Here is a 21,548-nt window from a genome sequence, read left to right as displayed (position 1 = left end):
TGTACTGGCCTGTCTCCTGGTAGCACCTCCAGGCTCTCGACACTACGCTGACAGACACAGCAAACCTTCTTGCCACAGCTCACATTGATGTGCCATCCTGGATGAGCTGCACTACCTGAGCCACTTGTGTGGGTTGTAGAGTCCGTCTCATGCTACCACGAGTGTGAAAGCACCACCAACATTCAAAAGTGACCAAAACATCAGCCAGTAAGCTGATGATGGGTACTGAGAAGTGGTCTGTGGTCCCCGCCTGCAGAACCACTCCTTTATTGAGTGTGTCTTGCTAATTGCCAATGATCTCCACCTGTTATCGATTCCATTTGCACAACAGCTGTGAAATTGATTGTCAATCAGTGTTGCTTCCTAAGTGGACAGTTTGATTTCACAGAAGTTTGATTTACTTGGAGTTATATTGTGTTGTTTAAGTGTTCCCTTTATTTTTTTGAGCAGTGTATATTGCTGTTGTCAAAAGAAAACATTGTATCTATAAAATTATAATTTTACAGGAGAAGGAAAAAACTTACTTACATTTAATGTAATTCAATGGAACCAGACCCCCCCCAAATCATTTTGGACCATCTGTTTTGGTTCATCCACTGTGAAATTTACACAAAATATAAAGAAGAACAGGCATTTTCAAATTATGCCAAAAAGTGGAAAATGGAAGTGATACATTGTTGTGTGTTATTCTGAGCTTACCTGGAGTTCTGTGGCATCTATTTCTTCCAAAAATAATCAGCAATTAGTTTATTTTGTTACTGCTGCGGTTGATGATGAAGTTGGAAAAATGTAACTCTTGAGGGAATGTTCTGCTGATTGCTGCCATCGCCAGCAGAATTTTCCGCTGCTCCATTGAAAACACTGGAATATCTGATTTGCTGTCAGCTGCCTACTGCCAACATGTAAATGCAGCATGAGGCAGTCCCCCTATGCAGGTTTGGGTGGCAGTGGCCTGTGTGCTGCTGTGGGGTGTAGTAGAGCTGTCCCTGGGTGAACTTGTCCAGCTGCGCTGGGGGAAAGTGAGTCTGAGCTGGACGCCAGGCTGTAATGGAGCGTCCAGCTGGCCTCTAGGGGACGAGTGGGATTCGCTTCAGCACTTTTGCTGCAGCTCGTTCTAGCCCTGACTGCTCCGATCCTACATTAATTACACTTGAAGGGAGTTTATTTTGACTGACAATCCCTGGAGATGGAGACAATCCAGAAGCCCTGAAGAAACGGGTCAAGACTGAAGATTATTTCGGGTGATGGTACATGAGACCATTAAAAACGTGGCCTCGCCGATTTTAAGCACATGCCTGGAATCCAATCAGTCATCTGTCACGTGGGCCTGCAGTCGAGGGACCGGTCGACGAGAGAACCTGCTAGCAATGCTAGAAATGCATGAATAAACAGCTAACAAACCAAACTTTTTAGAATTAATCAGATTATTTTATCATGTAATAAAATGGGAATTGCAAAAATATGAAAAGATTTGAAACCTTTCAGATGCTTTGATAAATATTAGCTCTCTGCAAATTAATTATGTGACAAGGGAACTTGAAATTCTTTAGGTTATTAGAATATTTACAGCACACTGGTTTGGTAATATTAAATGTCAATGCAGTATTCAGCATTAAAATCACTGCTGTCCAGCTCCTCGCCCAAGAATTCAACAGCACACTCCAGCAAACTTCAGACATAAAAGAAATTAATAGCAATCAAATCAAGCAAATGAGTTTTCTGGCTTTTTCTCTCTTCGTATGCGGAACACACACACACCAGAGCCCAAATAAAAATATACATCACATTTATTTTCAGCTGTCACCATGACTCTTCACAGAGTGGTCTTTGTCTTTGTCTAATGATGTGTTTGGGCACTACAGGTGAGCCCCAAGCCCTCTAGCCTACCTCAAACACTCACGCAGAAGCCCAGCAGCCTCATCTGTGTGTCTGAAAACACACACACACACACACACACACACATGCGCACACACACGCTCGCACACACACAATAATACAAAAAAACAAAGAAAGAAAACAAAACAAACTAATAAACTAAGGCCTCATCCACTCTAATCTGGATATTTTTAAAAAGATTTTTTCCCCATTTTTAAAACAATCTTCATAAACACTAACATTTTTGGAAATCTCCATTAAAAGAGGGCGTAAAAAACAACTCAAGAATGCTCACATGAGGGCATAAAATTTGATGTATGTCTCAAGAATTGCACAAAATATACAGTGTACCACAGAGCTCAGAGGTTTTCTAATGAAGTGACGGCGAGGCTTTCAGTTTTAGGCTGTCAGACCTCTATAATTAGACATTTCACACAAACTTAAAAAAGCAAAAGCCATGGAGCTTCATAAACCTCTGAAACACTCAGCTTCTCTGCCTGAACAGCCTTGTTTTTCTTAGCTTTTAACTCTGTTTGAATCACATCTGAATCACATTTAAATATGATATTGATTAATAATCTAGTCACATCTTTAGAATCACTGAGATATTTTTAACATTTGCAATCAAGCTGAACTGACTGCAGTACATTCTAACGCCCCAGCATTACCATGTAAACGTAACATAAAGCTAAATTCAGCTCTAAAAAATGTTAGAGTTCTACATGCTCAATAAATGAAAACATACAATTTAACAGCGTAATTCATAAAAACACTGAAAATGTTTTCAAGTTTTTTTTAAAGTTTGCTGTGACTGAAAATGCTGTTTGCGTGTGGACAAGAGGGGAAAGGCAGAGAAAAACAAGGTTTTAAAAATACCCAGATATGTATGGACAGGGCCTGAAAAACCTCTGATACAGCCAACTGATACACACCAGTTTTCTCCTTTTTGTTCTCCTAAAGGTAACATGATGTACAAAAAGGAAGTCTGGAAATAGTAAGACTCTCGGCACTATATAAAAAACTTTTTTTTTCTTTTGTTGTCGTCTTCTTCCTCTCCTTTCTTACTTCATGTGTCAATAAGAAAACAATGCACTTATCCATAAGGAGCTTTCACTGCGTTGCTTGTCAGGCAGCCAAGGGGTAAAGTGATGGAGAATGGAAAAAAGGGGTGTAAGGCCAGGCAGTGCTCTGCCTCAGCAGCTATGGGACAGGACAAAAAAGTTAGTTCTCCTCTCTATCCGCTGTTCCAGGAGCCCTGTGGAGGCTGGGAGACTGTTGCTTTTGAAAAACTGAAGCCCAGCAGTTTGTGATTTCATAACTGCACAATGTACAGCACAATACTACAATAATATTCAAAAGAGAAAGCTTGAAAGAAAATAATTAGGGGGAGAAAATGTATAGACGAAATGACCAAAGGGTTGCAGACAGTTCCGAAATCAGTCCTGGTTTGGAAAAGAAAGGAAAAAGAAGCTTCCCCTTGGCTAGCCCCCACGTCCTATAGATGGTTCAGGCTGACGCAGGCAGTCTGTGTGGAGCAGGGAGAGTCTATTCCCTTCACAAGGGGGTGGGCGGCGCGAGGGGGGCGGGGGCACGGGAGGGTTGGAGTAGGGCATGGCTCAGTAGCCTCACCAGGGAGCAGAAGGCACCATCAGGACCAGGAGTAAAGGAGTCCATGCTAAGTTTGATGGCAGACTGTGCACAGAAAGCTGTCCACTCTTCGCCCGCACACCTAAGAAGAGAGAGAGACTCATTACTGGATAAAATCAATCACTGCTATTCAGAGCTGATAAGGTTTGCATTTATAACACATTCTTAATGGAACTATTACAAACATTATCTGTAGCTGCTGAGGTTTGCTGAAACAAACCAATGCTGAAACTGTGCATAAGCAAAATGTGATTTTTTAATTTGATGCTCACAGAATAATTTACCTGTATTTTCTCCAAAGTGCCTTGTTAGTTCTACTGTCCAAACGATAGTAAACTTGTCGCTTGAGCATGCAGACAACCTTAATTGGCTGCACTGTGGTGTAGGTGCGCAGAGAGAAGCTAATTAAAGAGGCATTAAGCTAAAGCAACTCCTGCAGTGGCTGCTCTAACTCAATTAAGGCTAGTGTGGCAGCACTGGGGAGAGAGGGAGGGACTCTGTCACTGTTCCAGCAGCAAAGTGTGGGTTCCAGTTGCCCGAAACAAAGGAACTTAAAAAATGAGCCCACGCTACCGCTGGCTTAAGGGGCGAATGATTATGTAACTGGATGTGGGTGTTCTTTAGCCTAGCCTCCTTAGCTTATCTGGCTAAAGCTTATGGAGCTTTTATTTTGCACCTTGCCAACTATTCTCTCTCTCTTGTTATCTCTCCTGATCAAATAATGGAACCAAGCCTAATCTCAACACATACTGAACAGTGATGCCCCATAACAAGGTTTTCTTTCTTGTGCTACAACTGCAAACTTGGCCACTGTCAATTATTTTAATCGGTTTATGCATCATTATCTTGAACATGCTAAACTCGTGAAACCTGAGATAGAGTCATGGGAACAATTAAATACACTCCATTAACATGTTTCTTTTCTGGGACATATATGGGTCAGAATTATTTTTCAGTTGATCAGTATGTATAGATAAGCATTAGGTAAAAAATGCAATGATTTATTAAAGTTTAAAAAAAAATCTTTTCTTATTGAAAAAGTAAGGACACTGACTTCAGTAACTGGTGCTGCCCCCTTTGGCAGAAAAATATTAATGTAGGTTAACCAGTTTCTGAAATCTACTAGGAGAAATGTGTGCCCATTCTTTCTACAGAATTCTTTAAAATGTGCAAAAAAGTGCATTTCAAGCTGACAAATTCAAACTGACAACCTGCAGATTCTGTGATGAAATTCTGGGGATCTTAGAGACCTCTGGTGTCTTATGGTCTGCACCCGGGTTAAATGTGCTGTGGTAGACTGGTCTAGACAACTTGGTGATTTTTTTTCCAGAAGATGTAATGACTATTTTCCAATACACTGGAAAGCTTCTTTAACCCTAATAAAGACTAAGGCATCTACAACCTTCTTTCTGAAGGCCTCAGCACTTTTAATCTCAGCATGATGATATTCAATTATCACACTTCAATATCAAAATGCAAACCAGACCAGATATCTGAGGTATTCTCTAATCATTAGCACCTGATCAGGTGCATCTTGAAAGACTGATATATATATATATATATATATATATATATAATGTGGGAGGAGACCCACCTGAGGAGGTGAGCACTCTGATTTGGGAGCTAGCAGCTCCCTCACCACCCTCGCTGACAGCGCGCACTTCAATGATGTATGTGCCTCCTTCAGGAAGCACCAGAACAGCGGCTGAGTTCGGGGTCCGCATCACCTGGCTGTGACCCCGCCCCTCCTGACGCAATAAAACCTGTAAAAACACAGTGAACACACGCCAGCCTTCATTACTGTCCTTCATTAGTCTGGTCTAGTTGACCAAGGACCCTCATTACTGCAAAGGTGTTTGGACCTCACCTTGTACCCAATAACATCAGACTCGTTTTCCATTGCTTTCACTGGATCCCAGGATAAGGACACATTGTTTCCCTCCTGAATCCACATCACGTTGCTTGGTGGCTGGCTGGGAGCTGGAGAGAAATAGAGAGAAGATTTAAAGGTTTTAATAAAAGAATGGAACAGTTTTATATTTCTCACTCGTACCTCATTAAAATTATGCCACAAGTGCGGATTATCACTTTCAATCGATGCTACATTTGTATTAATGAGTAGGAGATTTATTATGTTTATTATGATTTAATCACGTAACTACGTAATTAATCATGTACTTGTTCATATAGCAAAAGAACAGTAACAACAACAGTTTAAGCTAAACATGTTTTACGTTTTGAACACAACTGCTAATAGACAGAAAATGAGCAAAATTACAAAACAATCTATCAATTCATTCACCCACAACCACGCAGCCATTCAAACCTGTTTGTCCATCCATCTATCCAATCTTCCATCCATCTATCCATTCATCCATCCATCTCACTATCAATTTATCTCCTTGCAATGACTTCCCCTTGGATCATGGAGGCATTACAGGGGTTTGTGAAACTGTGATGGAAATACCACTGTCAAACCAAATTAAATTTATAAAATATTTTATTGTGATCTCATGAGTGCAAAAAGTCACTGAATTGAATGTTTTAATAAATAATGAGCCAGTAAATAATAAAGAATCGGTCATAGAGGGTAAGAAATGCTATAATCATATGTGTAAATCAATCTTTGTGGCAAAACCATCGCAATCATGTTACATGTAACCTAACCAGTTAATTTAGAAGTTGACAAAAGATTTGGAACCCTTCATCCCTTAAGCTTATTTTGAACAAAGATTGTGGAAATACATGTCAAAAAACACAGTTGCATCCAGAAGGAAGTGTTAGATTATGATGCTATTTGTATGGAAGATAAAGGTTACCAGGAACATTAAACATTTCAAAATTTTTGACTGATACAGGCAATATTTGTTGAGCTGACACACAGAAGTAGTGTCTCTCAGTACAATGTTTGGACTTCTCGGCATGGAGCTATAGAAGTTCCTAATGGTGTCCTGTGATAATCCATACCAGGCAACTTGAATATTCTCACAGTTCTTGCAGATCTTGCAGTGGGTGGAGTGTTGAAATTAGCATTCCACTAATTTTCAATTGGGCACTGGTGATGTGGCTGGCCATGGCATAGTATCTGTGTCGTTAAGGCGAGCTCTTAAGGCGGGAGCAGTGTGCGGACGAGCGTTGTCCTGTTGTAATGAGTGTCTGTAATGAAGACTAAGGTGATGTGGCATTGTATGAAATACAATGTGGGACAATCTGTCGGATCTCCCTCTCCGTGGTTCACGTAGATCTCCCAGATGGTGAGTAGATAGATCTTCTATCCACTACTGGCAAGAGGGTGTGGTAATATCTGCATAACCAGGCAAATTTTGCATAAAACATCAGCACTAGTCAGAATGGAAAGCATGCACAACGGGGCAACCTTTTATTGTCTGTCAGGTACAGCAATAAGGCCCATCCTTGCTTACGTCACATGGGCCGAGCGTGAAACCTGAATCATTCACATGTCCCACAATGTAAAACCTACCCACTAAGTTTCATTCCTGTCGGTTGATTCCTTCTGGGTGCAGCTATTTTTTTGACGATGACTGTATTTGTAAAAGTAGCTAATAAAATGTGTGGGGAGTGTCTAATAATGACACTTCCCACACATTTTATATAAGGATACACCAGATATGAGAATCATATTGGTATGGGCAGATAATTGTTTAAAAAAATATTATTGGCTTTGCTAAAACATTTAGATTTGAACAGTATTTCAAACTGATATTTGATGGCCTATTTTTTACACTTTTGAATACCACTGTTTAGGTGATGTAGGGCTGCTGTGCTAAAATTTCTGCATTTTGTAAATTTTACTGCATTTTATTATTTGTATCACTATATTAATAAATGTTATATTTTTGTGTAATGCTAATCCAGGTAGATTTGGTCCCAATTTCTACATTTTATAAATGTTTGTGCATCTATAATTTTTACCCCTTGTGATGTCAGCACTCATTAGAGCTCAAAGCTTTTGTGCGGGCCAAAAGATAATTCAAAAAGAAAAATATCCAATCATTATAAAAATCTTCAAACCACTGAAGACACTGAAGACAATACTATGAAATATGCTAAATGTTTAGCAAATAACTGTTTTATGTTAAAACCATTGCAGGTCTTTTTTCTTGTTTAAAAAGTATCACTAATAAAATTCTAATTTAAAAATAAAAAAGGTATCACCAAACGTTTGATGGTCAGTGTATGGCTCCACAGTGTTCTCAGTGCTAGGTATAGACTCACGGTTCTTCTTAGTGGTGGCTCTGACAGAGGCGCTGGGTGGGCCCTGGCCAATGCTGTTGAAGCCTTTGACTGTGATCAGATACGCCGTGTTTCCATCCAGGCCGGACAGCAGAATGACCGTCTCGTTCCCCACCGTCCTTTTCTTCTTCCCTGATTCCTCCTGCTCCATGTCCTTCCAGTAGCTCACCTGTGGAGAGATGAAAAGCATCGGTCTCTCACTATTGGATTCACTGAGAGACGCAGAGGGTGAGAGAGACTGAGGCACACTGATGAGGCTGGGTGAATGGGGAAGAGAGAGTCTGCCACTTCTTTATAATACTGTATCATTTGGTTTAAATAACTGTCATGCATTTTGCATGAATAGTGTAATAGTCGAGCATGTAATATCCTTCCGGCTATGAAAGGGGATAATTCCTCTCCTGAGGACACAATGGTGCGTTTCCCCTTTATAGAATAATCTTTCTTTATTCAGACCACACAAAAGCTGATTCGTGAAAAGATGTTGAGAGGCAAACTCCAAAAAATCCAATAAAACATATAGACAAAAATGTGCAAATTTTCACATGGTCATTCAAAAAACTCTTGGGAAAAGAGGAAAAAAAAAAAACCAAAACAAAACAAAGAGTGTTCACTCACTACATAAAAGCACACAAAATCTCACAGATTCATTTAAAATGACTCTTAGAAACGCAGTCTCTCTCTCTCTCTCTCTCTCTCTCTCTCACTCATTCTGAAAATACCTCTGTCGCTCATGTCCAGTGGTGGACAGGACATATACTTTATTACTGTACTTAAGTACACTGATTAGGCATAACATTGTCACCATCTCCTTGCTTCACTCATTGTCCATTTTATCAGCTCCACTTACTATACAGGTGCACTTTGTAGTTCTACAGTTACAGACTGTAGTCCATCTGTTTCTCTGATACTGTTTTAGCCCCTTTTACCCTGTTCTTCAGTGTTCAGGACCCCCATGGACCCTCACAGAACAGGTACTATTTGGGTGGTGGATCATTCTCAGCAATGCAGTTACACTGATGTGGTGGTGGTGTGTTAGAATACAGAACAGGCGCATGAAGCATGAAGATACTGGACTTGCATCACCAGCATGAAAGAATAACAGAAGCAGTACTGAATTTTTTTTAAATACTGAAAATGTAACATAACTCTGTTTACTGTGTGTGCTGTCACACAAGTCTTCAAATTGTCTTAAAATTGTTCATGAAAATAATGCTATAATTCTTTTACTTCTGATGCTTCAGTACGTTTAAAAGCAAGTACTATTGCACTTCAGCTCAAGCAGACAAGTAAACAAAGGACTTTGACCTTTACTCAAGCAATATGTTACAGAGAATTTCTGTTCTTTCCCTCAAGTTCAGGATTTGTGTACTTTGTCCACCCACTGCTCACCTCATATCCCTCAGGTCTTCCAGGGCCAGGGCTGGGTGCCTTCCACGTCACCTTGATTTCAGAGGAGGACATGGCGGACACTTTCACCTCAGTGGGGGCTTCCCGGGGCTCTGTGTAAAAGCAGCAGCATGTCAGGCAACCTCGCTGGGAAAGAGCTGCCCAGCACTGAGCTTTAGGCCCAACATCACTGCTCCACAGGCTGAAAAATTACAGCTCTCACTAGGTGGCTAAAACACATGTACAATCACATCTCTGTACACGGCTGCTGATGACGTGCTTAGCACTCAACCTCTAACAGCCACTCTCTGCGTTAACACGCTGAGTTTGGACGATGGGCGGAGGCGTAAATTGTCAGACAGCGAGGGGCAGTGGTATGGTGGCAGAACGGAGGAGCCGTGCTGAGCTGAACGTCAGATCAGAGCGGAGGACGTCAGTGAAATGATAGAAACACAGTGTCTACATCATGTTAGCGTTCCTCATGCACAACAAGGCTCCCAACGATACTAAACCACCACTGGGCACTCACATCCTTCAGAGTGAGCACATACAGTCATGCACCTTCCCACAGTTTTACAGGTTAGGTTCAGATTTCTGATCAAAGGTTTGGAGTCACGGTTCAAATGCTTGGTATCAATGTACAGTTTGAAAACCCCTGGTCGAATTACATGTTTTGTTGATTTTCCACATCAAGGCAAGTTAACACGTCCTCCACTGTGAACAAACTTTGTCCTGCAAATTGATGTTCCCAATTTGACTAGTCTGAAAATAACATATTAGAAAAAATAATAAAGCATAACATTTTAATATGCCATAATACAAGGTGATTTAGAAAGATTAATCCAATTTCAAAATTATTTATTTCACTTGTAAACCATTACAGAATGTTGCAGAAAATTAAAAAATGGTTTAAATGGGCATAAAGTTTATTTGGTAATTTTACAGCTGCTCAATAGGAACCTCCTCCAGCTGTATGGACAACATCAACGCCACAGTCAAACTCATCCCATACTGGATTGAGCCTGTCAGGTGTCACTGCACTCATGGCAATTTCAGTTCATTTCAATGCAGAACACTTTCTGTTCAGGAGTCGCAGTCATTTCTGATTTGTCAAATTCAGCAAATAAACAGAAGTGGTGCATTAAAGTTCAGAGTGTTCTCTGTAGAGGATGAGTACTGATTTGCACACATTTACATTTGACCAGAGGCATCCATTACAAAACCACACAAATATACCAATCCTGTACAACTTCACAGGTTTCCAATAATGAGCAGGTAGCTAGGAAACTGTAAAAGAAAGTAAAACAATTTTACAGGTGCCCAGAGTGATGAACCCTTTCCAAAAAGATTCTATGTAAAACCCTTAATTATGCGAAGGGTTCTTTGCGTGTTCATGGTTCTATATAGAACCATTTTCTTTACCAAAGAACCCTTGAAGCACCATCATTTCTAAGCAGACCGTGTTAGCAGAATTAACCTTGCAGCCCCAGCACTAAAGTACAGAAGCAGAATTCAGACACCAAACATGTCTTGAGTGATTGACCACATCTGACATCAGAGGAAGATTTTGTAAAATTTTCCTTTAACAGAAAATTAAAGTACAGTGTGCCACAAGGCGTTCTTTGAGAGATGCCTTGGTTTTGGACTGGTTTTGGTTCCCTAAAGAACCAAATAGATGTTTGGGCTTTTTCAATGTTAAAAGAACTTGCACAAGGTTCTACACTCAATTATAGGTTCTTCCTAGATCTATCACATTATACTGTGACCCCTCACACTCACATGTCTCATTTTAAAAAATTATTCTCTCAAGAGATTTAAGAGTTTACAATATTTATCAATTGTCATATTTACCAGTGCAATCATTTGTCAATTTTTTGGTTTCTAAAATACTAAAAAAAATAATAAAAATGGGTCTAACTTGTAATATGCAAATCTATACTGTATAAGTTAATATTGTATATAAAATAACAAGTTATTAATATGTGAAACTTTTAAACAATACTGTACAGTTTATTGTTATTTCTAGGGCTGAAATGTTAATCAGATGCTCCAATATTACTGCATAAGCACTGTGTGGAAATAATGCATTATCCAGTTTTTGCATAAATAAGCTTACTTTATCTTGATGTTGAGACATTAGCATAAAGTACAGCTCCTCTGGCTACTGCTTAAGAAAGCTGTGGCGATTTGTTTTTTATATAGTCAAGATATGTGTTAAAAGAATAAAAGAAATTATCGTATTAAAGCTGCAGCGAGGCACGATGCCTCCATCTGAAGGTAACATACTGCAAGCAAGCTACTGCTTTTTTATTAGCATATGCAAAACCACTCATTCAAAAGACATTTACAAAGATGCACAACAGAGATAAACAGCTGTGCTCCATGTTTTGACTGATGCCTTCTTTAGGACGGGGAAGCAGCAGTGGAGTCATATGTCATATGCCCTGCTATTTTTACTGACAGCATCAAAAGTCACAAAGCTTTTCAAAATGTTTTTCAGAAATGAGCAGGCTTTGTTGGTGCACTCGTTTTTCATATGAAATGGAAATCTGTTTGGATTAGTTTGGGTCTTTTGTCTTCACATATCTGTAAAACTTAAGGAAGGACTAACAAAAATACCAGCTTTTAAATAATGCCAAGCTCAGTTTTATCATTTGTAATGTCAGGACACAAATGTTTCAGGTCTTTAAGCTTGTTTGTGGGTATATTTTGGTTTTTCCATGCCCAAATAAATGCCCAAATCATAAGGCAAGTTATTCAGTAAATGCCTGAAATAAAGTAATTTTTTTAGGGGGTGGGGGTTTTAAAGGTTCCCCTCAAATTAACAGAAATGTGTTTTATGATCATAAACGCATTGCTATATGCTTACAGTTTACTGCTGAAAGCCAAAAATCTTAAATTCTCTTTGTGTTTTTTTTTATAAAATTACATTTTTCAGAGCAGATCACAGAAGAGACGCCATCTGAGATCCAGTTTATAGATTCAGATTTGTGGAATATGGGTCTAATTTCAGTAGAAAAAAAAGTTATTTTATTAGTTTTAAAAATACATTACCCATCTATTTGACTGGAAAGAAGACTCTCATACCACACCCACCCTTTGAATGACGCTTATTATAAATCTGAAAGTTATGAAGTAAAAAATATGACAAGGTGCGTTTTGGAACCACCGGGGGTCCCAAGGAGCTAAAAAAGTTAAACCAGCTTTGGGCCATTAGGACTTCAATATCTGCTTTTAAGCATAGCTTTGAAAAGAAAACTTTCAAATCATTATTTAGGCAAAACCTGCTCTCCATAGCAAAGAAGACACTTTGATGAGCAGGAAGCTGAGGGTTGCAAAAATTCCATTTTTAAATTTAAAACTTAAAGTTGAACCAACATTTTTCACTTTTGACCATTTCTAGCAGACATTTTTGCTAAAAAAGGAAAATATTAAATAGGTCTATACAAATATCAATTAACAAATATGTTTTAATGATAAAGAAAATTAGACAAATTATTAAAAATGCTGTTTGTTCCATTTGCTCTTCTAGTCAAAACAGATGTGTTCAAACAGTTTGAGCAGCAGCAGATCAACAGTCAAACACAAATGCAGGGTCAGTTGCAGCTTAGACCTTTGCTCTCTGCAATCTTTAGCCTACATGTGTTTTAGCATTTAATAATTTACTTAAAAACTTAAAAATCACAATACTGACCAACTATCTTTTATAGGACCATAGGGCTGGGCAGTTTAATTATAATAATGTATACCATAGTCTTAGAAAATGACACTTTTTAGACAAATTAGACAAATTATGAAATAAGATAAAATTTCTATTCTACATCTGAATGGCTAAATAAACACATTGTACCCATTTATATTTTGGAGCTCCTCATTGGTGCTGTGGGAGCTTCCTGGTAGAAAAGAGGGGTGAAAACAGAGGCAGGAAATACTGAAAAAACTAAGCGTGGTAGCAGAACAATGACGAGAGAGCCACACACACCAAAGAACAATTCGGCAGAGCTGTTTCTTCTCTAACTGACAAACACTAAAATGACTTGCCTGCTAATACCAGCCCCTGCAGGAGAAACCAGAGAGGATGCTAGATGGGAGTTCCAAAGCTACACATGCCTTAGAAAATTAAAATCCTTTATATATTATACATGCTTTATATATTAAAATTCAGCATTAGATGTCTTCGGGAAACCATGAAACATTAAAAAGTATAATTTTACATCTTTTAACATTTAATATTACTTGGAAAGTTGTTTAAAATTCAATTAGTCCTCTGGTTGTCTGTCAGTTCTCTTTCTCACCATGGCGATCATCACCTCTGAAGCATCAGCAGCATTATTACTGCTGCTTATTCAAAAGCAGGAGCCTCACTCCTAAAACTGTTAGCAAAGTCAAGTATTTTTTTCTCCATAACTGAAAAGTAATCATGAAAATTGTAAAAGGTGGCAAAGTGTCCCCAAACTTTTGATGGGCAGCTCACTGACAGCTTACCTCCTTCTGCAGAAAACACAGTGACCACTTTGCTGAAGGGTCCATCGCCTTTGTTGTTGTACACCCCCACCTTCACCTCAAAAGGGGTGAGGGGAGGGAACGTCTCATCCCTGTACTTGTAGGTGGTAGAATCTGCTGATGTCACCATCTTTTCCTTCCACCCCCGAGTCCCATTGGCTCGGAACGCCACAATGTATCCAAAGCCCTCCCCGTTCTGGAATTCTTCTGAAACAGGCTGAGAGACGGAAAAGAAAAACATCAGCCACAAAACATTTTACATGCTAAGACTGCAGATTGCTGCCCTGAAAAGCATTAACTTTAAAATAGACTGAATTTGCAGATAGCCAGTGAACATTTCAGTGTTGAAAAGACATGAAATTGGAAAACGACTTCAGTAATAAGCAACTAGCTGAGGCTGGTAAAATGGAGGGAAAAGCGTCAATTCAGCAGGTAAGTTCTAAGGACTTTTGGGCAAGCCTGCCTTATTTATCCATATTTGACTCCAGGCCAAATTCACTTCTCTCAGGGTTTGTCCAGGTCAATTTAGAATAAAACGATAAGTCTGGTCTATGAAATATTCAAGTTTTTACATCAATTTCCTTGCTCTGCTGGTGTTGGTTTAAGAAAGTCCAGTCCACCTAAAGCTTGGAAAATTGAATTCCATAGAAAGTATATTAAACATTCTGCCTATTACATCACATTTACATTAAGACAACTTAGTAGTGACACACGGTACTGTGCAAGAGTCATGAGACTAACCTTCATTTGCTTAACTTCCAGTCGAAACAGGTATTAATTACAGGCTGTTCATTTTTCAGCATCAGAAAACAAAAGTAAAACACATGCTGCTGCCCAAAGTATCTTCAGATTATTAATTTAACAGAATAATCCCCTTTTAATCCCTGCTTTTTTACTGACAGCCTCGAAAACCACAAACCTTTTCAAAATGTTTTTCAGAAATGAGAAGGTTTTGTTGGTGCAATCGCTTTCCATATGAAACGGAAATCTCTTTGGATTAGTTTGGGTCTTTTTTCTGCACATATCTGTAAAACTTAAAGAAGAACTGATAAAAATACCAGCTTTTAAATAATGCCAAGCTCGGTTTTATCCCCTGTGATGTCATGACACAAACTTTCAGGTCTTCAAGTTCTTATGCTTGTGGGAATATTTCGGTTTTTCCATCTGAATATTAATGCCCAAACCATAAGACAATTTATTCAGTAACTATATGAAATAAATGTACATTTTTTTGTAAAATCATAAACAAAAAATCTTAGACGCTCTTTGTATTTTTTTTAATAAAAATAATTTTTAGACAGAGACACCACAAGAGATCCAGTTTATAGCCAATATTTGTGGAAAAATGGGTCGACTTTCAGTAGAAAAAAAAATTGTGGGTTCAGCTTCTTTTACTATAAAGTTTTAAAATTATATTACCAGAAAGCAAAAGTAAAACACATGCTGCTGCCCAAAGTATCTTCAAATCATTAACTTTACAGAACAGTCTTTACTTATAATGTAAAGAGATTTTGGTCACACTTTATTTGGATGGTCTCCTACAGATGCTCTACAGGTACCTTAATCACTAACAAACTTTCTTGTGTTATTCTTGTGATATTCAGTTGATTATCAACAACACTATGGTTAGGGTTAGGGTTAGGAATAAGTGTAGGTTTTGCCTTGAGATTAAGGTCAGGGTTAGGTTTACGGCTAGGAATAGATTTAATAAAATCTTTCATAATGAACTTGAAGTTCTGTTTTATTTAATAGATATTTAGTTGAATGTTGCTTAAAGATATACTGAGCACTTACAAAATATCTACAGTGGATCATCCAAATAAAATGTTACTGATTTTATTCCAAGCCATTTTGGAGCATTTTGATTGGTCCATTCATTTTGCAATCATGTACATGGCAGCTGCTGTGCTCAAATGATGTTTAAAAATAACAAAAACTGAGATATTCTTTGGACAGCAAAAATATATTTAATAAAAACAATGTGCAGAAAGCACAACAGAAAAATATAAAATCAAAACTCAGTATTGAGCGTGACCAACTTTTTCTTTTATTACAGCTTTTTCTTTTTGTCAGGCTTGCTTTAATGTTTTTAAACAATCTGCAGGTGTATTCTCCAAAGTTCAGCCTGTTTTTGTGATCCAAGTATCCTCAAATGCATTCAATAATTTTGAAGTCCGGGCTCTTGGATGGTTAGTCCATTGTTTCGAGAACATCAGCAGCTTCTTTTTTTGATGATTTTTTTTTGTTTGTTTCAGTAACCTCTTCACATCTGTACATGCTTTCACACCCATAGCAATGAGTCATCCTCTCACAGTGGAGAAAGAGACAGAAACACTCAGATTTTTTATGATCTCTCTCGCTAACACACAAGATTTATCTGACGGTGATAGATTTGCTGGTCTACAAGGTCTTGCACAGTTGGTAGGAGTTTTAGCTGAGGCCTTTCAGAGGTTTACGTAATTATAAATACTGTCAAAAATGGAATACTATGATTTTTAAATATACTTTCAGAAAAAAAAGGTATGAAACTGTCACTGGGTCAATTCCCCTCTTGTCACTGGGGTGGTGCCCTCAAGGGTACATCTCAGTACCTTTAGTCAGGGAACATAACTGTACCATAAGCTATTGAAATTATATTTTCTAAGTTCTACTGACTCCACACAGCCCGTCTAGTTTCCAGGCTTTTTATTTCATTGTTCTGTTTAAAAACATTAGGTTATAAAAAGGTACATATATGTACTTTATCACCTGAGAAACACCAGTCAGTCCAAATTTAATACAAATGTGACCTAGCAGAATTAAATCCTAAGCAAATTTAATAAATGACAAACTGGACCTTAAAACCATTGTTGTTCCTTTGAGGGTACATTTACATTGTTTGTACCTTGATGAACAAAAATGTACCTGCTTAGTATGTTTATTTCAGTGTACTGCACAGTACTAAATGGAACTTGTTATGCTATCTCTGTAATGAAACATGCAGGTGGTCAGTGTCCTTCAGTTACTGACATCCACGATATGTTCAGAAAAGCATATTGTGATGTAATATGATGCTTTATCAGACCTGAAGCAAGACAAATGCTGTCATATTGCTCACGGCTAAGTGTAATTAGTCATCACTCCAAGGAAGACAACTATGGCATTCTCCAAGTTGTGGGCTGGATGTTAGGGAACCAGTCTTGTGACCGGTAGGTCGTTGGTTTGATCTCCTGAGATGACAGTATGTGACTGAAGTGCCCTTGAGCAAGACACCTGACTCCCAATTGCTCCCTGGGATAGAGCCGCTCTAGGCAAGTGTGCTCACTGCCCCCTAGTGTGTGTGTTCACTAGCGTGCGTGTATGTGGGTGTTTCACTGCACGGATGGCTTAAATGCGAGGTCTAATTCCTCTGCGTGCAAACACAGTAGGCTAAGGGCTCTGAATTCTATTCTATATGGTGGAATTTTTACAGCCTCATTAATGCATAGCAGACCCTCAAAGTGCCTGAGCAACAAATAGGAGCTTGAAACTATGTACTCTAATAAACAATTTCAATCTGCATATTTTTCAGGCTAAATGACATCCTTTGTTACACTGGTGCTTGGAAAGAATACAATAAATGATACGGCATCGCGTCAAAATGTCAGAAAGCCCCTGATGGATTCTGGAGATTTTTTCAGTTGTAATGAAACAAATCACTTGTGAATGTCAAGCTCTTTGACGACGAGCTTGAGCGCATCAATTAAATATGCGGTAACCCGACGTGTGAATAAACTGCAGGGGTTGAGAGCGCGATTTGAATAACAAAACCAGCTGCTCCAATCGCAGTTGCTGGTTGCGAGCTAATGGAAGTGGTCCTATGAATCAATGGATCTAGAAAAAGCAACTTGATTGGACAGAGGGAAAGTACTTTGTATTAGCCAGAGGTCTGTCACTGTTGGAAACCATCTGTGAGAGGCCATTATGATTACCCACAATGCCGAGCAGTTAAACTGGATTGCCTGCCCATCTCTCTGATTACAGAGGAACAATGACTGTGCTGCAGAGACAATGGCACTATAAAGCTCTTTTCACGTAGCCTCTTTCTAATCAATTCAGAGTGAACTTTTTAGCTGTGGGAGAAATGAGCAAACGCAGCATCTGGATCTGCTGTATTTGGCCACGTTGATATAAAATATTTACCAAGCCTTCTCTTAAAAGGGTTTTGGCTACTCATCGGATGTTTTTCCTAAACAGGTGATACCGGGGGCTATCTACAGCACCTGCTAGGCATTTAATAGAACCAAAAGCAATTTATTAGTGGAGATAGAAATTTAATTAAAATGTGAGCTAGCAGAATTAAATCCTGGGCAAATTTAATAAATGACAAACACCTGTACTCTCTGTCTCTCTCCCCCCTTCCAGCATATCTGTCTGTCATGGCATAATGTGAGCGAGTCACACATGCTTCCCAATAATCATGGCCCCTAAAGGTAGACGCCAAACGAGCAGCTTCGTGCTAAACTCTGCTAGGACGGATCGCCATGCCTGTCTAATTAACTTACTCCTAGTGTTCCTCGGAAACGAATTAGCTTCCATCAAGCTGACACAATTGGTTCTGGCTGAGGGTTTTCTACTGCACACCGTTTCAGACACAAACTGAAAACAGCTCAGAGAAAGAGCTTCTCCTTGGAAAATAGGGAAGAACACGTGTATCTAAATAGTTGTGCAAGGGGCGGAGTACAGAGATGTAAAATGAAGTTGGCTGGCAGCACTAGCGGTGCTACTAATGGTCCACTCCATCGCTCCTGGCTGCGTTTTGTCTCTCCTTGCAGATGTTAACGAAGAGGATTAGATAGGCCTTTTTAGACATTCATCCTGCTTAAAGGAATACTTCAAAAATCCAATTTGGAATTTTTCCTCTTGCTTCAAATGCAGTTGATTAGCCAAGCCATGTTTGGTGACTGAAGTTTGCTTCTTTTGCTGACTATAAGCTCATTTCACTCAAGCGCCACCTTAAAATCCAAAGTGAGGAAAAGGTGGGAAACAGTGACGTCTGGTTCATGAACTACTTGTTTTTTTAAACCGGTTCTGTTCAATGAACCAATTCAAAAGCTCAATCACTGCAATATATATTCTCTAGTTTCCTCTGTTTGTGGTACACATATGCATGATTTCTAGGAGCCTTCTTGCACTGAGAGCTGTGAGTTGATTCAATATTGTGCTGCTGATGAAATGAAATTAGTCAAATTCACTCGATTATTCAAAAGAATCAAAACAATCAAAAGAAGCAGAATAGGTTCCAGAGCCAATTTTGACACGCTCAGCATGGCTCCTGAATAAGCCAACCATTATCAGTTGAGTCAAATGTCACCAGTTCTCGAAAACATTCAACTTAACTCTCTCAATCAAACCAGATAGAAAAACTGGTGTCTGATTTTTGATTACATTAACATGGAGGGGCTGATAGGAAATGGTGCTTGTGCTAACTCAACTGCCACCTTAAAATCCAAAGTGAGGGTAAGGTGGGAAAAGGTGACATCTGGTTCATCAATTGTTCTTTTAAGCCGGTTCTTTTCAATGAACCAATTCAAAAGTGCAGTCAATTCAAATGTTTCTGTAGCATCGCTGCAACTTTTACACCCATGACTAATCCTATCATTCAAACGGTTCAGATACATAAAAGCACAGCATCAAAACCACATATCAGTATCTACCTCTGCGAATACATATTCTCTTCCTTTCTTATATATTCTCTAGTTTCCTCCATTTGTGCTACACACAGGTGTGTCTGCTAGGGGCCTCCCTGCATCGAGAGCTGTGAGTTGATTCAATATAGTGCTGATTCATTCATTCGAAAGAATCAAAACAACCAAAAGAACTGGAAAAAGTTCCAGAGCCAATGTCAACATGATCAGCATGGTTCCTGAATAAGCCGGCCATCATCAGTTGAGTCGAATGTCACCAGCTCTCAAAAACATTCAAAACAACTCACTTAATCCAACCAATTAGAAAAGCCAGGCGTTTATTTTTTTTAAAAAGGCAGAATTTTTTTTTCTATAAAATGACCCCCTTACATAATGTCTAAAGTAAAGACTCACTTATGTGGTTTCTGACCCTGTATGACACTCTGTTATATATAAAAATAGACAAAGGTGTTTGTACACATATAAACAGAAGTACCAGATGTCCTGAAGATTGAAATGTGTCTGTACCTTTGTCCATTGTTGCAGACCATCTGCTGGAGTACATTTAGAGATAGAAGAAAATGATGTACATTTGATTTTTCACCAAACTACTGCTTTAACACATTAAATTAATGAAATGAAATGCCAGCAAGTCCCATGACTTAAGAATATCTCAACCAGTTTGCACATTTTTCATGTAATTGTTGAATAAATACCCTCAGAAATTAATAAGACTCATTTTTATCAAGCATCTCAGAGTGAAATCAAGCCTAAATTAATGTAATCCAATTCAGTGCTGTGTAAAAGATGTAAACTGATCCCAGATCAGCACTGTTCCTCTGAGAAGTTGAATAAATATGAGCCCAACATGATTAGAGAGGTGCCATGAAGGCCTGCTGATGCACCCTGACTGCCCAAGCTGTGCACTCCCCTTCACTCCATCTTCTCCGTCATTCATCTGCACTGGTCAGACATGGAAAGCTGATTCACTGGCCCTAGTGGCATCTAATGAGACTGTGGATAAGCAGGACAGAGCTTCAAAACAAGTTTGCACGGAAAAGTCCCGCAGTGGCTGGAACACAGTGTACTAGTGCTCTGTGTGGACACTGTCATCTGTCATGCAGGTTCAGGTTATTTACGACTGACTTGTTATTCTAAATGTCACTGCCTCGAAATACCATTTTGCGACTGACCTTGCTAATAGAGAAAATAACAACGACACAATACGTTTGGCCCAAATCCACCCCAGGGAGGTGTGTGCAGGGCCTAGAGGCACGCAGAGGGCATGTGTTGGTAAAGACAGCGAGACAGAGAGAGAGACAGAGAACAACAACAACATTTTGGAAGTGAAGTTTCCTCAAGGCAGGCATGCCTGCAACCAGATAGGAACACAAATAAAGGAGGCCTGCGGGAAATAATATGACATTCTCAAATGATATTTATGACAGTCTGGATTCAACAGAATACACCCAGCACCAGCTAAGCCTATCCTGAAATTACCTCTCCTCCTTTTACTTTCACTGGCTGATAATGCAGTCAGTGCAGACACAGAGTAAAGGTGGGCCATATGATAACATGGTACCATCATTGCCAAGTTTATCTGGCTTCAAAACCACTCATTTTAATCTGCCACTACATAAGTTATGCTGTGTTCATGTCTCCAATGGCAACAGCAAAAATATCTTATCAACTTCAGTGTTCAGAGGCAGAGCATTCCTGTTTTCTACCACTGTGTAAAAGATGCACAGGGCTTCCTTTGTTGTCTGATGCACACAGGGGGTGCAAGGGTGAGCTTGATGGCACTTGATATCCATTAAGGAGCTATTAGATTAAAAAAAGTTTGAAAACTGCTGCTTTACATATCAAATAAATGCAACAGCAGCATTCGTAAAATCACATTATTAACAGCCATTTGCCATTTGTCAATAACAACGACTGCCTCTTTTTTAATCTGGCATGCAGGAGTCTGTTGCGTCACTGAAAAAGTTAGCATTGATGTGCAGGAGGCCCATACTTGTGAGAAAATGGACAAAATAAAACAGCAAATTATTTCAGGACATGACAGTTTGCTGCAGCCAAAAAAGTTTATGTTTAAAGCATTTGGGCCAAAAATATTATTGAGTTACATATTGTATGTAGTTATATATAGTACTGCGGTGAATTCCAACTCATTTTGATAAATTGCATCTGTAAGAGATCATGAAGCACAGGAATGTGGAAAAATCAAACAAACAA

General features: G+C 39.0%; 1 protein-coding gene across 3 annotated transcripts in view; it reads right to left on the bottom strand.

The window, feature by feature from the left end:
- Positions 1–1,769: 1,769 nt before the first annotated feature.
- Positions 1,770–21,548, bottom strand: part of cntn5 (contactin 5) — a 356,151-nt gene continuing 336,372 nt past the window's right edge. For all 3 annotated transcript variants that reach the window (XM_017701954.2, XM_017701955.2, XM_037540216.1), the window contains 6 exons: positions 13,651–13,885; positions 9,169–9,278; positions 7,759–7,945; positions 5,390–5,502; positions 5,117–5,285; positions 1,770–3,604 (listed from right to left, as the gene is read on the bottom strand). In XM_017701954.2, coding sequence (XP_017557443.1) covers positions 3,501–3,604; positions 5,117–5,285; positions 5,390–5,502; positions 7,759–7,945; positions 9,169–9,278; positions 13,651–13,885 — 918 coding nt within the window. In that variant the 3' untranslated portion in view covers positions 1,770–3,500. The remainder of the gene's footprint in view (positions 3,605–5,116; positions 5,286–5,389; positions 5,503–7,758; positions 7,946–9,168; positions 9,279–13,650; positions 13,886–21,548) is intronic.

Source organism: Pygocentrus nattereri, chromosome 7, assembly GCF_015220715.1.
Source record: "Pygocentrus nattereri isolate fPygNat1 chromosome 7, fPygNat1.pri, whole genome shotgun sequence".
Classification (NCBI taxonomy): Eukaryota; Metazoa; Chordata; class Actinopteri; order Characiformes; family Serrasalmidae; genus Pygocentrus; species Pygocentrus nattereri.
The sequence above is the reverse complement of the archived record's forward strand: the minus strand, read 5'-3'. Positions and strand labels throughout refer to the sequence as shown.